This window comes from Ipomoea triloba, chromosome 1, assembly GCF_003576645.1.
Source record: "Ipomoea triloba cultivar NCNSP0323 chromosome 1, ASM357664v1".
Lineage (NCBI taxonomy): Eukaryota > Viridiplantae > Streptophyta > Magnoliopsida > Solanales > Convolvulaceae > Ipomoea > Ipomoea triloba.
The window spans coordinates 8,260,397-8,275,641 of record NC_044916.1 but is presented as its reverse complement, the minus strand read 5'-3'; the positions used below and the strand labels follow the sequence as shown (position 1 = coordinate 8,275,641).

Here is a 15,245-nt window from a genome sequence, read left to right as displayed (position 1 = left end):
AAAAAAAAATTAAAATTTTACGATGTTGGTTTTGTATTTAATCGACGTCGTATGTATTTTTAAAATTTTTTAAAAATTATATACCACATCGATTGTTTTAAAAAACTGACGTGGTATATTTATATTATTTTTAAATATAAAATTTATTTTATTACTTCCTCACAAAAAATTAAAACAATTATACAATTCAGATCAACATTCAAAAACTTGTGCAATTTTACATTCATAATCTCATAATTCATCAAGCTAATAAATCTCACAATTAATCAAACTAATACATCTCACAATTAATCAAATTAATAAATTTCACAATTGATACTAATTAATAATAACAATTTGAAACTAAAATTGTCAACATCAATTATTTAAAGTACTAACAGCACGTTTGGTTCACGGAATGAATTTGAAGGGAATAGGAATATTATTCCATAAGGAATGGAATAGGTAAGGAATAGATGAATATGAATTGTATTCCAGCGTTTGGTTCGCGGAAGGAATAGACTTGGGAATTGTATTCCAGCATTTGGTTGGTTAAAGAAATAGAAATGAAATATATATTTAAAAGACATAAATGCTCTTGTACAAAATTTATAATAATAATAATAATAATAATAATAATAATAATAATAATAATAATAATAATAACAATAATAATAAGGACATTCATGTTATTACTAATATTAATATTATTATTATTATGTAATAATAAAATAAAAATTATAATAATATTAATAACAATAATAAGAAAAAAGGAATAATGATAATAATACAAATTAAAACAAAATTACATATATAATAATTTTTTTAAATACAAATTGGAATTTTTGATCCCACATTGGTAACTTATGAAGAGGAGCTGATTTGAGCTCCTCTATATAAGAGAAGCATTGCTTCTCTTTTGAAATTAACAACAGGATGAGGAAGCCTTAAAGAGCCAAAAGCTCATTCATTTAAGGAACCTTAATTGTTCTTAGTTACAAGTTTTTTTTTTTAAATAATATAGGAGCGTTTTGGAAAAAGGAAAATCTTTCTCCAAAACGCGTCAAGGGATAAAATTGGAAATAACAACATTAATACCTTTTGGGGGCCTAGGAATCTCTATTCCCCTTGCAAGGGGAATAGGTCATTCCTAGGAACATTATTCCTGGGAATAGAAAGTTTTACCAAACAACGGAATAGGCCGGAATAGGCCTATTACTGGGAATGCTATTCCATTCCAGGCTTATTCCATGAACCAAACGTGCCATAAAAAATTATATTAACCCATTCATCAATAAGAAACTTACATGTTTCTAACTTCATCTATCTCTTGTAGCGCACTGCCAAATCTCTCCAAGCTCTACAAAATAGGCTCCTCTCCAAGCTCTACAAAATAGGCTCTACAAAGTTGAAAATAGATAAATTGCTATTCCTTTGACGAATTTGTAGAAATAATTTTTAACATGAATTTCATCACATAAGCATTTGGTAGTTCCAACTTATTTGGCACACTATATTTGAATTACAATACAATTAAGATTTTTTTAAAAATAAAAAACAATAAGATACGTGCAGTTTTACAAAGTGTATGAAATACTTACCGGACATGTATTCCATTTTGGTGGGCGACTAGGTTTCTTTCCACTTAACATACTTGCTGTCTTCACACACCTATTAATATAAGACATATAAAATATATGTAAATACTTAATAACATCACTATATTAATAATAAATATTAATTACTTATAAATTTACATATGTTTCCATTATATCTTTAATGGAATCAAGATAATAGATTTCATATAATTGAGGACAAATCGCCATCAACATCCAATATAATGCCCACTACAAATAAGTAATCTATTAGTTTTAAGTGAGCATAATATATAATAGAAGTATATTATATATAAGTTATTGTATTTAAAACGTAATTAATACTTGAGAACATATGTGGCTAAATAACAATTTTTCTTCCATATTGCATGGTGACATTTATATACGTTATCCTCTCATCTCTAGTTGTTAATTTTGGTTGAATCCAATTTAGATCTAGGAAGCCATACTTGATTTTTTATGCCAAACCAGATTCATTATAAAGACCCTTATTTACAATCACAACCAATCATATATATTACTAATAATTATGATAAATAAAATTAAAACTATTATGAACAAATAATACTAGAGAACTTATTACCTTATAAAGAACTGAAAACAAGAAATATAAAGTCTCCATATTAAAGAAACACATGATCTCCACCTTCTCAAGCTATAACTCATAACTTATGTTGCCCACAATACCAGAAGGCATATGCATCACAAGATTTTGTTCAAAATTGCAAGCAATTTTATATGCCTTTTTACATACATGACTCAAAGAATCTAGAACAACTAAAGTCAATTCAAGAGGAGATTGCACAACCGATTGAAAAGTCAATTTGGACTTTACTTTTAATTGTTCATTTTAATATAAGTAACAATTATTATTTTTAAAAATTATATTAAATACTATTTTAAAATCTAGAAATTTATAGAGTACATACCTCATCAGCTCGAGTACATAACTCTACTCGCTTCTTTGGCCAAATAATAAAGTGTTGAAGTGCAGAACCTAAATGTTGAACCTTAATGGTGGGGAAAGGTACATTTACACTTGGATCAATAATTTTATCTACGCTCACCTTCACTTGATTTACATTTCGTTCAACCCGGTGAACCTTTCCACCATTGTTAGCTGTTCCAAATGCCACCGTACGTCTAATGGGATCTTACAAGTACAATTGACATCGTGCTCCTATCTACATGAATTCTTAATTAAGAATTATATAAAAAATTTTGGATAAATAATAAGAGTTAATTCCAGAATTGGTCCTTGACTATTGATTTTTATCAATTTTTGTCCTCAACTTTTAAGTTGACCAAAGTTGACCCCTTAACTATTGATTTTTGTACCATTTTTGGTCCTTATGTTAAATCTATGTTAAATAGGTGTTGAAATTGAGGGCAAAAATGTAAAACCAAATATTTTAACCTTTCTTCTACACTTTTTTTAACTATTGATTTTGTACCATTTTTGTTATCAAATAAAAAAAAACACCTTATGCAACAATAAAATATACAATAACACTCCACATCTAGTTAGAGAACTTACAAAAAAAAAAATTATTACGAAGTATATATTACATTGCAGTAAACTAAAAAAAAAAACAAAAATAAAATACAATAAAAAAATGTGATTACTTGAAACAATTTAACATAAAATGTAAAAACTAAATATATTGACTCACATTGTTCCCTATATAATCTTGCTATGGAGGAGGGGAAACAATGTGAAGAAAAAAGGTTAAAATATTTAATTTTACATTTTTGCCCTCAATTTTAACACCTATTTAACATAGATTTAACAGAAGGACCAAAATTGATACAAAATCAATAGTTAAGGGACCAACTTGGTCAAATTAAAAGTCGATAACAAACATTGGTAAAAGTCAATAGTCGAAGGACCATTCATGGAATTAACTCTAAATAATAATAAGATTAACTATAAGCAATTACTTACAGCCGGTAAATTAGCAAAAAGGTCTAGAGAACTAGTTTTTTCACTATGAAATTATAGCTCAATATCCACATGCACATATGTCATCATCCTTCCTTGATTGTACAACTTGGTGAATATGAGTCTGCATACTACTAAATTGCTTCATCATCTCAGTCATTCGTGCTTGAAATTCCTGATTTTGTTTTTCTAACACCACAAGAATGGTTTGAATCAATCATTTGTTGAACTTCTTCGATAGACATGTGGCTTTGGTGAAGTTTTGCATGGCCAAAGACGCTTTTTATGACATATCCTCTTCCCATGCCTCTAACATAGTCGGGATGCTCATCAGTACCTAGTGCAATAGACAATATATCTTGTCTCCTTGACTCAACAAAATTCTCCTTGAGAAGCTTGTAACTCGAGAGAATCCTAACTCACATAACAATATTTAATCATGATTACTATTCAACATAACTAATAATGTAGAAAATTATAACATATTTACTTACAATTTTTGCACAACCATTTTCTCTTGTTTTATAGCGAGATGCCACACATATTGGACATGCATGCAATTCTTTGTAATCATTCCTAAACAATATGCAATTGTTAGGGAAAACATGTATCTTTTTATATCATCACATACCATGGGTCACAAAATCTCCTTGGCATCATATGTACTCTTTAGAAGTTCATTACCATCTGGAAGCATATCCTTTAATATTTCAAATAAGGCTGTAAAACTCTTGTAGCTCCACTCATTCCTAGCTTTCAAGTTGAATAATTTTAATAGAGTAGATAATCAAGTATATTTACTACACCTCGTCCACAAAGGTTGTTTTGAATCATTCAATAATTCATCTAACTCATTTGATCGATCGTTGAACTCTTCTCCAACATCCCGAAACATTTCATCCAACCGATCTTCAAGACTCATCATCTTCATTTGCTTCATTATCAACATACATGTTAGATGTACTAGCCACATCTCTTTCACCGTGCCATATCCATTTTGTATAATTAAGATTAATCACATTACAGATTAGATCATCAAATATGTCACCTTCACTTATTTATAATTTAAATATATATAAATATAATAAAAAATTAACAAGGCTGACTAGCCCGAATTAACTCTGCTAACTCTGTCGCCAACTCGACCTAGTCGTCCGAGTTAGGCGCTAGGCGAACGCCTAGGGAGGGCCAATTTTTGCAATAGTTATATATATATATATATATATATATATATATATATATATATATATATATATATATATATATATATATATATATATATATATAAAATGACATCTTTGGTCCCTGAGCTTTAACCAAGTTCCGACTCAGTCCCTGAGTTATAGTCGTATCCGAGTTTAGTCCCTCAGTTATGAACGAAGTGGCGCATTTGGTCCCCGACCGTTAAAACTAACGGAAAAATTAAAAAATAGTTAAAAGTTAAGGGGTAAAATAGTAAATTCACATTTTATTCTCTTTCTTATATCAAAACCACTTTTACGACATTATTTTTCACTTCTTAGCTTCTTATTTTCAATATTCTTCAATTTTGAAAGCATTTTAATAACTTTAGTATGACTTGTTAGGAACCTGACTCTCGTATAACAAACTTAAGACTTAGTACAAACAAAGAACACTTGATCATTGCGTTTAGACGTGTGAAAACACTATCCTAACAAATTTCGATTTTCTTTACTAAGCAACAAAGGTAATCAAACTAAAACTTTTGAGATACAAAATGATGTCAAATTTCTCAGGTTGTTTCTATGAGAAATTCACCAAAAGAATAACTTAGAGATTTTTAGTTGTAAAAATTCTTTTGTATGCAATAGTTTAGTCAATAACATAAGGATCAAATTGACAAAATTGAGTTTTTAATGATTCAATTACACACTTTTTTTGTTCGATTGTTCAACTGTTCAATTGTATAATGTATAAAAGTTCAATGACATATTTGACATTTTTTCCTATTAGGCCTTCCCTAATAGAGTTTTTAGGTGAGTTTTTGGAATAGTAAAAACATAGTGTTGGATTTTTAACAAATGTTGGGGGTTGCCAAAGACCTTGTAGTCTAGTTGCACCCCCACATGGGAGGGGATGGGTTCGAACATCGCGCTCAGTGGAAGCGATATTGGCTATTTGTGCTTCATTTGGTTGAGAAAGTAGCTATGAACAGATACTACATTGTAACAGCGGCAATAGTACTAAAAAAACCACTGCAAATTTGGGTTTTTGGCAGTGAGTGGGGCCTATTTGTGGGAAGAAACCTGCGCCTCACGTACGTGAGGCGCAGGTCTCACGCCCGCCCTGGGCACGTAAATTTTTTTTTTTTAAAAATTTTTTTTTTAGAATAAGGTGCAAATAAGTCATTGAACCAGACACGAAAATGTAATTGCACCACTGAACTAAAAAAAAAGTAGCAATTAAGCCATCAAACAACTTAAAATAATGCAATTGCACCAAATAATAGGTTAATTTGTCTTGTCACCGGTTACCTTGCTTACGTGGCACTAATTTAAATTATTTTATTATAAAAACTTAAAAAAAAAAAAAAAAGGGCAGCCATGCAGGCTGCCTGCCTGCCTTTGATCGGTTCTCCATATCCAGATCCATGGATCCAACTCCACTGAAATTACTCACCAATTGCCAATTCTTCATCTGTAGCTACTTCAGGCATGCTAATGTCTCGTGTGGTATCATTAGAAGTAGAATGCATAGACATAGCTAGTGTCTACTCCAACAAGGCATTTTCATCCTCTTTAAATGTATTTAAGAAAGCTCGGGTGTTAATGAAACTCACTTCTAAAAATTGAAACTAGTCCTTTTTGTTTTTGTCCATTTTTTCTTATAATATATATATAGTTATTGAACGACACCAATCATTAGATAGAAGTCTTGCTTTCAGATTCAGATCTTCCAACAAGAACATTTTTTGTCATGCCAACATTTTGGATAGTTGGCTGCTTTTCTCCTTTCTCTGGTTCTACAATTTCTACAGCAACCCTCTTTGCAAGCTACTTTTTGTCTTGCTCTTTCTTCTTCCATTGAAACTCGAAGTGCCACAAAAGTTCAGGATCCAAGTTAGGATCGACACTAAATTCAAAGCCAGATAATCCGCAAGCTGAAGCATCAATCTCCATTGATCTTTATCTCCAGATCCAGGGAGACAAAGATGCTTCTTCGTCTCCATGGACTTCGTCCCAATGGATCTGGAGACCTTCGATCTTTGAACGGAGACCGACTTCTCCTGTCGAAGGCAGCCTGCGTACCTGCCTTTTTTATAATAAAATAATTTAAATTAGTGTCACGTAAGCAAGGTAACCGGTGACATGACTTGTTATTTGGGCTAATTGCATCATTTTAAGTTGTTTGATGGTTTAATGGTAACTTTTTTTGTTTAATGGTCTAATTGCATTTTCATGTCTAGTGCATCATTTTAAGTTGTTTGATGGTTTAATGGTAACTTTTTTTGTTTAATGGTCTAATTGCATTTTCATGTCTAGTTCAATGGCTTATTTGCACCTGTGAATAGAGCTGTCAAAACGGGCCAGCCCGGTCTATACGGGCTGACCCGAAAACTGGCCAGCCCGGCCCGTTTTCCCACGGGTTGGGATTTGGCCAACCCAACCCGTGTAGGACGGGCTGACGGCCAGCCTGTTAATTTTTATTTTATTTTTTGAATTAATAGTATTAAAATTGTTTTATTTAGTATAGGTTAGGAATTGTAACCCCTAACCCTTTAGATAAGAACTAAGATCATTTCCAACCAAACGCATTAAACCTTTTAAACAAACACCATGTATTTTTATATATATACAGATTATACACACACTATACATACATATACACACATATATATAATTACATTTTAATTTTATAAAAAAACTTTATATTAATATTTATATAAAGATATAATTAATTGTATTAATTAATACTTGTAAGAAATTTTATATTAATATTTATATAAAGATACAATTAATTGCATTAATTAATACTAGTAATAAATTTAATATAAATAAATTAATAAATTATATATTACTCCGTAATATTTATATAAAGATACAATTAATTATATTAATTAATACTTGTAATAAATTTAATATAAATAAATTAAATATAATGTTGTGAATGATCTAAATAAATAGATCCGTATATAAAGATGTTTAATAAGTATTCTTTGCATAGTTGGTTTCAATAGTGGTAAGATATGTGAAAGGTTAAGGATTCAAGTCTTGTTAGGAACAATATTCTAAAATTAGGAACAATATCACATTTACACAATATATTTGAGAGTTGGGGAGCGGGTGGGGGGTGGGAATGCGGGTTGGCCCGTGTAACCCACCCGGGTTATACGAGCCCGAGCTGGGCTAGAATTTTTCCCCGTCCGTACTGCACTCCGTTTTGACGTGGGTTATACGAGCCCGAGCTGGGCTAGAATTTTTCCCCGTCCGTACTGCACTCCGTTTTGACGTATTGACAGGTCTAACCGATCCGGATTCGGACCCGTATCTGTTCCGACAGGTCTAACCGATGGAATTTTTCCCCGTCCGTACTGCACTCCGTTTTGACGTATTGACAGGTCTAACCGATCCGGATCCGGACCCGTATCTGTTCCGACAGGTCTAACCGATCCGGATCCGGACCCGTATCTGTTCCAGACGGATGAAACGGCATCTGTTTCGCGTAACTACAGTTCCCATTCAATACAACTGCAATATCAATTCAACACAATATAATTTGCGTGCAATATCAATTCAACACAATATAATTTGCGTGCAAAATTCATTACAAAACTCACCACTATTGAAGAAAACCTTATTAAATAATATATACTCAATATACAATTAATATATTTTAATATATTAAAAATGTATATTGCATTCATGAATCAAATACTTATGTGGACCATCCAACCATGGTCCACACCATAATTTGCCCTTACCATAATTTGCCCTTACCAGGGATACCAACCTCTCCGAACTCCTAAGTCCTAACGCAGTAACTCCCTAGTCCCACGCGGGGGCTGCAAATTGCCGGAGGCGTAATAAAGGCAAACCAAAGTAGTGAAGACGCCATGGATGCACAGCTGTTGTGTATCGTTGACGCTGATACTCCGTACCAGATAGATATTAAGGTTATGAATAGTATGTTGTCGTGATGGCGTGACGAGGTCAAATCCTATTATTTCGTCGTTAACAGGTCCAAGAAGATACGCGCACTCCATTTCAAAACCGGCATTTTTTAGAAAAGTCCGTGCACTTTCTAAGCTAATTCTTTTTCTTTTAATTAGCTTTTCCTCTTCTCCTGTCCTCCATTACTTCTTAGCTCTTTTAGTCGTTCTTCAATCTTCTCCTAGAAATTTTGATTCTCAGTCAAGAACCCATTAAAACTTGAATTTCGGGGGTTTTGACATTTCAAAATTTGATCCAAGTTCTGATCTTGATTTGTTGTTTCTTGAATCTTGGTTAAATCTTCAACTTCCATTCAATTTGGGTTCCTTAAGATTTTGATAACTTTCTTTCTCCATTTTTATATAGAAGGGGTTTTGATTGGCTCCAAAATCTAAACTTTGGATATCCTTACTTCAATGTCATTTATGTTAGATTTCGAGTTTTTGAAGTCAAACCCCTCGAAAAGTCAACTTCTTGATTTTAATATAGTTTCCTTATTGCTTTCTGGTTTGATTCTTGTTTAGAAACCCATTATTTTCATCTTTGGTCCTATCCATTTGTAGAGTTCTTGATCACAGCGTTGTTGCTTTTCCCCATAAAGGTCCGATCTTGAAGTTAGCAAGGGTGGGCGCATGTGTTGTGTGATTTTGTTGGGGTAAAAATGAAACTTTTGGTGCGAGTAATCGAAGCTCGAAATATACCTCCAATGGACCCGAATGGGTTCAGTGATCCCTATGTGAAATTGCAGGTAGGGAGGCAGAGGCACAAGACTAAAGTGGTGAAGAAATGTTTGAATCCCTCATGGTGTGAGGAGTTCGCCTTTCGGGTTGATGACTTCAAGGAAGAGCTTCTTATCTCTGTTCTGGATGAAGATAAGTACTTCAATGATGATTTTGTTGGTCAAATTAAAATCCCCATTTCTCAGGTTTTTGAAGCCCCAGATAAGTCCCTTGGCACTTCTTGGTACCCATTGCTGCCAAAGAGTAAGAAGGCTAAGAATAAAGATTGTGGTGAGTTTTTGCTTATAGTTTCTTTTTCTTGACCATTGTTTTGTGATCATACATTTTTAGAATGATTGATATCAATATATTTTCAACTTTGGTTCTATATTTTAATTTGTGTTTTATGAATTGATATAAGGATTGTATGCAAAAATATGGTTTTACCCAAATGGTTGGTTCTATGTATTTTAGGATATTAATTCTGCTGTGTGATTCTATAGATACTCTGCAATTTATAGTATAAAGACATGATAAAGGAACCATAGATCTTCATGATGCCTTGATTAGCCAATGTAGAGTTTAATTTTGCTTTTATATTCTAACAGGACAAATTCTTCTCACTATATGTTTCTTGCAAAACAATTTGTTGGGGGACTTGCAATCTAGTGGAGATTCTACTCCGTTACCGAAGAAGTATGCTGATATGGCAAGTGAATCCCCTCTGAGGTCTTCCAATGCCACTTTGAGATCACCTTCTCCATCTCCGATGAGGTTAGAAGAACCTGTTTCTTCAAAGGAGGAAAAGTCACACGCACAAACCTTAGCTGGTCGATTTTATCAAATATTTAACAGAAATGGTGATGGAGCACCTACTACTTATGCAAAATCTACAGATACATCTGAATTGTCTGACAGTGTCAGTACAGAGGATAATGAGGATGCACCTGAGGAGCAATCTTCATTGGTGAGTTTCGAAGAAATGGTGAGAAACTTGGAGATGAGAGAACAAGATAGCGAAGTTCCAAGTAATCTCCCAGGAGTAGTTCTGGACCAATTGTATGCCGTTGCACCACGTGAACTGAATTCGGTATTGTTTTCACCTGACTCAAACTTTCTTAAGTCTTTCATAGATTTCCAGGGATCCACGGAATTGAAAGTAGGACCTTGGAAGTTGGAGAATGACGGTGTAAATTTAAAAAGAGTAGTCACTTTTATTAAGGCTGCAACTAGATTGGTCAGGGCTTTGAAAACAACAGAGGAGCAAACTTATCTGAAGGCTGATGGGAAGACATATGCGGTACTAGTTACTGTAAGCACACCAGATGCTCCATATGGTAACACTTTTAGAACTGAAATGCTTTACTGCATCACAGCTGGGCCCGCTCTGCCTTCAGGAGAAGAGTCTTCAAGACTGGTAGTTTCGTGGCGGATGAATTTTTTGCAGAGCACTATGATGAAAGGTATGATAGAAAATGGAGCACGGCAAGGTATAAAGGAAAGCTTGGAGCAATACGCAGGTTTATTGTCTCAGACTGTAAAACCAGTAGATGAAAAGGAGTTTGCTTCAGAGAAGGAGCAGGTTTTGGCATCACTTCAAGCACAGCCACAGTCAGATTGTAAACTGGCTGTTAAATACTTTGCCAATTTTACTGTAATATCAACATTCGTCATTGGGTTGTATGTGGCTTTGCACATCTTGCTAGCAATGCCTAGCACAATTCAGGGACTTGAATTTGTTGGGCTTGACTTGCCTGATTCTATTGGTGAACTGATTGTTTGTGGAGTTTTAGTACTCCAAGGGAAAAGGGTGCTGGAGCTGATATCACGCTTTATGCAGGCAAGAGGACAAAAAGGTATGAATAATTAATTGGTGTTCAGATGGCTACATTTAGAATCAATGTGCCTTTTTAGATAAACAATTAAACAGTGGTGGTTTATGAAAGAGTTTGATGATCTGAAATCTTGTTAGCATCAATGGGTGCGTGTGTGTGTTATGATTATTACCATGTAATATGTTTCATTTCCCTTAAACACTTTATCTAAAGGTGGTGATCACGGAGTCAAAGCACAAGGAGATGGTTGGTTGCTGACTGTTGCATTGCTTGAAGGAAACAATTTGGCAGCTGTTGACCCAAGTGGGTTCTCTGATCCATATGTGGTTTTCAGTTGCAATGGAAAAACAAGATCCAGCTCGATTAAGTTCCAAAGTCCATGTCCTAAGTGGAATGGTAAATATATAGTTCTTTTTTTTGTTTTTTTGTCAAAACTTAATTTTTTTCCTTAAGTGCCTATATCAACTGAAGGTGACTATAATTGTTTTTGTTTTAATCATCATTTCATGCAGAAATTTTTGAGTTTGATGCAATGAATGAGCCGCCATCCGTGATGGATGTGGAAGTTTTTGATTTTGATGGTCCTTTTGATGAAGCTACTTCTCTTGGACATGCTGAAATTAATTTTTTAAAAACGAACATATCAGATTTGTCTGATATCTGGGTTCCTCTTCAAGGGAAGTTGGCTCAAGCATGTCAGTCTAAGTTGCATTTAAGAATTTTCTTGAATAATACAAAAGGTAACAATATTGTCAAAGATTATTTGTCCAAGATGGAGAAGGAAGTGGGCAAGAAGGTATGCACCCAAGGGAAATTTTCCTCGCAAATGCTTTTCTTTTTATGTATTCATTCTGTCTCCCTTCTATTAATTTTTCGATTTCATATCAAATGTTTTGTAGATAAGATTAAGGTCTCCTCAAACAAATTCAGCGTTCCAAAAGCTCTTTGGGCTTCCACCTGAGGAGTTTCTGATCAATGACTTCACTTGTCACTTGAAGCGCAGAATGCCCCTTCAGGTAGTTATCGTTGTTAATTTAGTTTATTCTCAATGAATTGTGTAAGTTCTGCCTGTAGATTTCTATATAATCAATGGCAATTGTTTGACATTATACGCACTCTTCTCTTTTTCTTCACGTTACACTATGATGTACTTAGGAAGTTAGAAATAAGGTTGTCTATCTAGGATGCCATGTCTATGATTGCCATATTTACATATTTACAGTAGACAGATTTTAAGGAAAACGAAGTTTTGCCCGTAAAAAGTGGTGAGCTTTTTGACTGTTTAACTTTTATTAGAAGGATAATGTAGGAAAGTAGAACTATTTGTGGTGTTTATTCTAGGAACTAGGAAAGTGGACAACATTTTGGGATGCACTAAAAAGGAAATGTGGGAGGGGACCAATTTGGGATGCAGAGAGTATTTAATTTCATCTTTTGGTTGATTGTCGACTCTCTCCTTGAATTTTAATTGATTTTGAGCAGGGCCGTCTATTTTTGTCTCCGAGGATAGTTGGGTTTCATGCTGATCTGTTTGGACACAAGACAAAATTTTTCTTTCTTTGGGAAGATATAGAAGACATTCAAGTCATTTCGCCTACTTTGTCATCAATGGGTAGCCCTATTCTTGTCGTGACACTAAAGCCAGGCAAAGGATTCGATGCAAGGCACGGTGCTAAGACTCAGGATGAAGATGGAAGGCTAAAGTTCCATTTTCAATCTTTTGTGTCTTTCAATGTGGCAAATAGGTAATATAAGAAGCAAACAACTTCTGTCCTCTTTTTACCTTTCAAAACTATGAATTATTCTTGTTTGCTGCTTTGATTAGATAGTCGCGATTTTCTCTCCCAATCTCTTTCTGTACTTAAGGTATACATCAATATTTTTCTTTTCACTTATAAACCCAAAGTTTGATAGTTTACAGAAGAGTTAATTCCACCAGAGGTCCCTTGTCTTTGGTGGCAATTTCAAATTTAGTCCTAGGCTATCGTTTTTGTCATTTAACATCCCAGACTATTATTTTTTGGACACTTTTAGTCCATCTCATGACTTTTCCTATTTTTAATAAGGTCATTTTTGTCACTTCATAGTTTTCTTTTGTTATTTTTCTGGTTTCAACTGGTTTAATTGGTTTAGCACTTTACTAAAAACCGTTTGAAAATTATGGTTACTAAAAATCAGAGGTTACCTAAGGTCCTAAACCAATTAAACCGTTTGAAACCGGAAAAATAACAAAAAAAAATAAAATATGAAGAGACAAAAATGCCCTTTGTGGAAGGGTTTAACACTGTACAGGTTCTCCTTTCTTTGTATTTGAATAATCAATAATATCATTTTGGTTGTATGTAGAACAATCATGGCATTGTGGAAGGCAAGAGCTTTGAGCCCTGAGCAGAAGGTACAAATAGTTGAAGAAGAATCAGAGACTAAGAGACTTGAAATAGCCGAAGACGATTCTATACCCAAAAACTCACAAGCTGTGGATGAAGAAACTGAAGGAAGAACCCTACAAAGCGAAGAGAGTGGATCATTCTTGGGAGATGGGGATGTGAACATGTCTACTGTATATTCCTCTGTACTTTCGATTCCTGTGAGTATGCCTATACCTTTTTCTCGGTTCCATTTTATGTTTTCATGCACGGGACACCATATTGCAACCTTTACAGTATAAAAGTTTCCTTTTTTAACTTTTTCTTTTTTCTTATAAATGTGCAGACAGATTTTTTCATGGAATTATTTAGCGGGAATGAACTTGACCGGAGAATTATGGAGAGAGTTGGATGCCTTAGTTATTTGCCTAGTAGTTGGGAATCCGAAAAGACTGATGTTTACCAAAGGCAACTTTATTACAAATTTGATAAGCGTATATCAAGTTACGGAGGCGAGGTCACTAGCACACAGCAGAAATCTCACCTTCCCGAGAAAAATGGTTGGCTCCTAGAAGAGGTGATGACACTTCACGGGGTTCCACTTGGCGACTATTTTACTGTATGGATCCTTTCCCTACTTGGTTGCCTCAGATTCTCGTTAATCTGTGTATCTATGTATCGAGTCTTTCTGCTATTGACTCTTTTCTTTTGTATTTTTTCAGCTCCATTTGAAATATCAGGTCGAGGATGTACCCTTGAGATCATCGATATGCAGTGTTAACGTACAATTTGGGGTGTCGTGGTTGAAATATACTAAACATCAGAAACGGATCACAAAAAACATTGTTTCCAGTCTGCAAGAGCGTCTATCAGTCATGTTTAGTGAACTAGAGAAGGAATATTCCTCGCGGAAGTAGATGTTTCATACACGGTGGCTGTCATATTTGTAAATTTAATCGGGTATTCAGAATTGCCCGCTGCAATTCCCCAACATTCTTTCCCGTTTAACATTTGACTGATGAAGCAAGGAACTGGAATGTTCGGTTTTTCACCGGATTTCCATTTGAGAGACTATCGCATTGTATAGTTGCTCGAGCGAAGGAGGTTGGATTTATGTACTCATATTCATAGCAGAGATGTAGGCAGGAAGGTTGAGAAAATGTGATTGATATGCCATTTATGGAAGATCTGCAAGCCTTTTTTTGGCAGATCTCAGCAGTCAAATGTGATTTCTTAATTCAATTATGATACAATAGAATAGGTATAAGTATTAGATTATAGTGTCATGACAGGAAACTTTTTGTATGCATGTAAAAATATTTATTAAATTGATTAGATATTTGTTTAAAGGAAAAAGTATGTTCAATATTAGATAATGCATGTGTAGTAAAAGCTTTGCTTTGTACTACATATACTTTTCATAATATTGTGCAAAATTTTCTTTTTACTGTTTTACATTTGATATCCTAGTTGTGACTTGTGAATAGTTGAATATATTGACTTTGTGGCCTTCATAGGTAAGATGATCATGATTTGGTTCAAACACATCGGTTCGACTTTGGATACGGTAGCAATTAAATTGAAATTCAAAAAATTCTAGTTTCGATTTATTAAAAT

General features: G+C 33.8%; 1 protein-coding gene across 1 annotated transcript; it reads left to right on the top strand.

Annotated features, from left to right (window-relative positions):
• The first annotated feature begins 8,549 nt into the window (after positions 1-8,549).
• Positions 8,550-14,996, top strand: LOC116021778 (C2 and GRAM domain-containing protein At1g03370-like). Its single transcript, XM_031262257.1, has 9 exons — positions 8,550-9,718; positions 10,036-11,283; positions 11,476-11,658; positions 11,775-12,058; positions 12,162-12,278; positions 12,745-13,007; positions 13,609-13,849; positions 13,975-14,247; positions 14,351-14,996. Exons 1-9 carry the CDS (start codon positions 9,370-9,372, stop codon positions 14,543-14,545), a joined length of 3,153 nt encoding a protein of 1,050 aa, XP_031118117.1. The 5' UTR covers positions 8,550-9,369; the 3' UTR covers positions 14,546-14,996.
• The last annotated feature ends 249 nt before the right edge of the window (positions 14,997-15,245 follow it).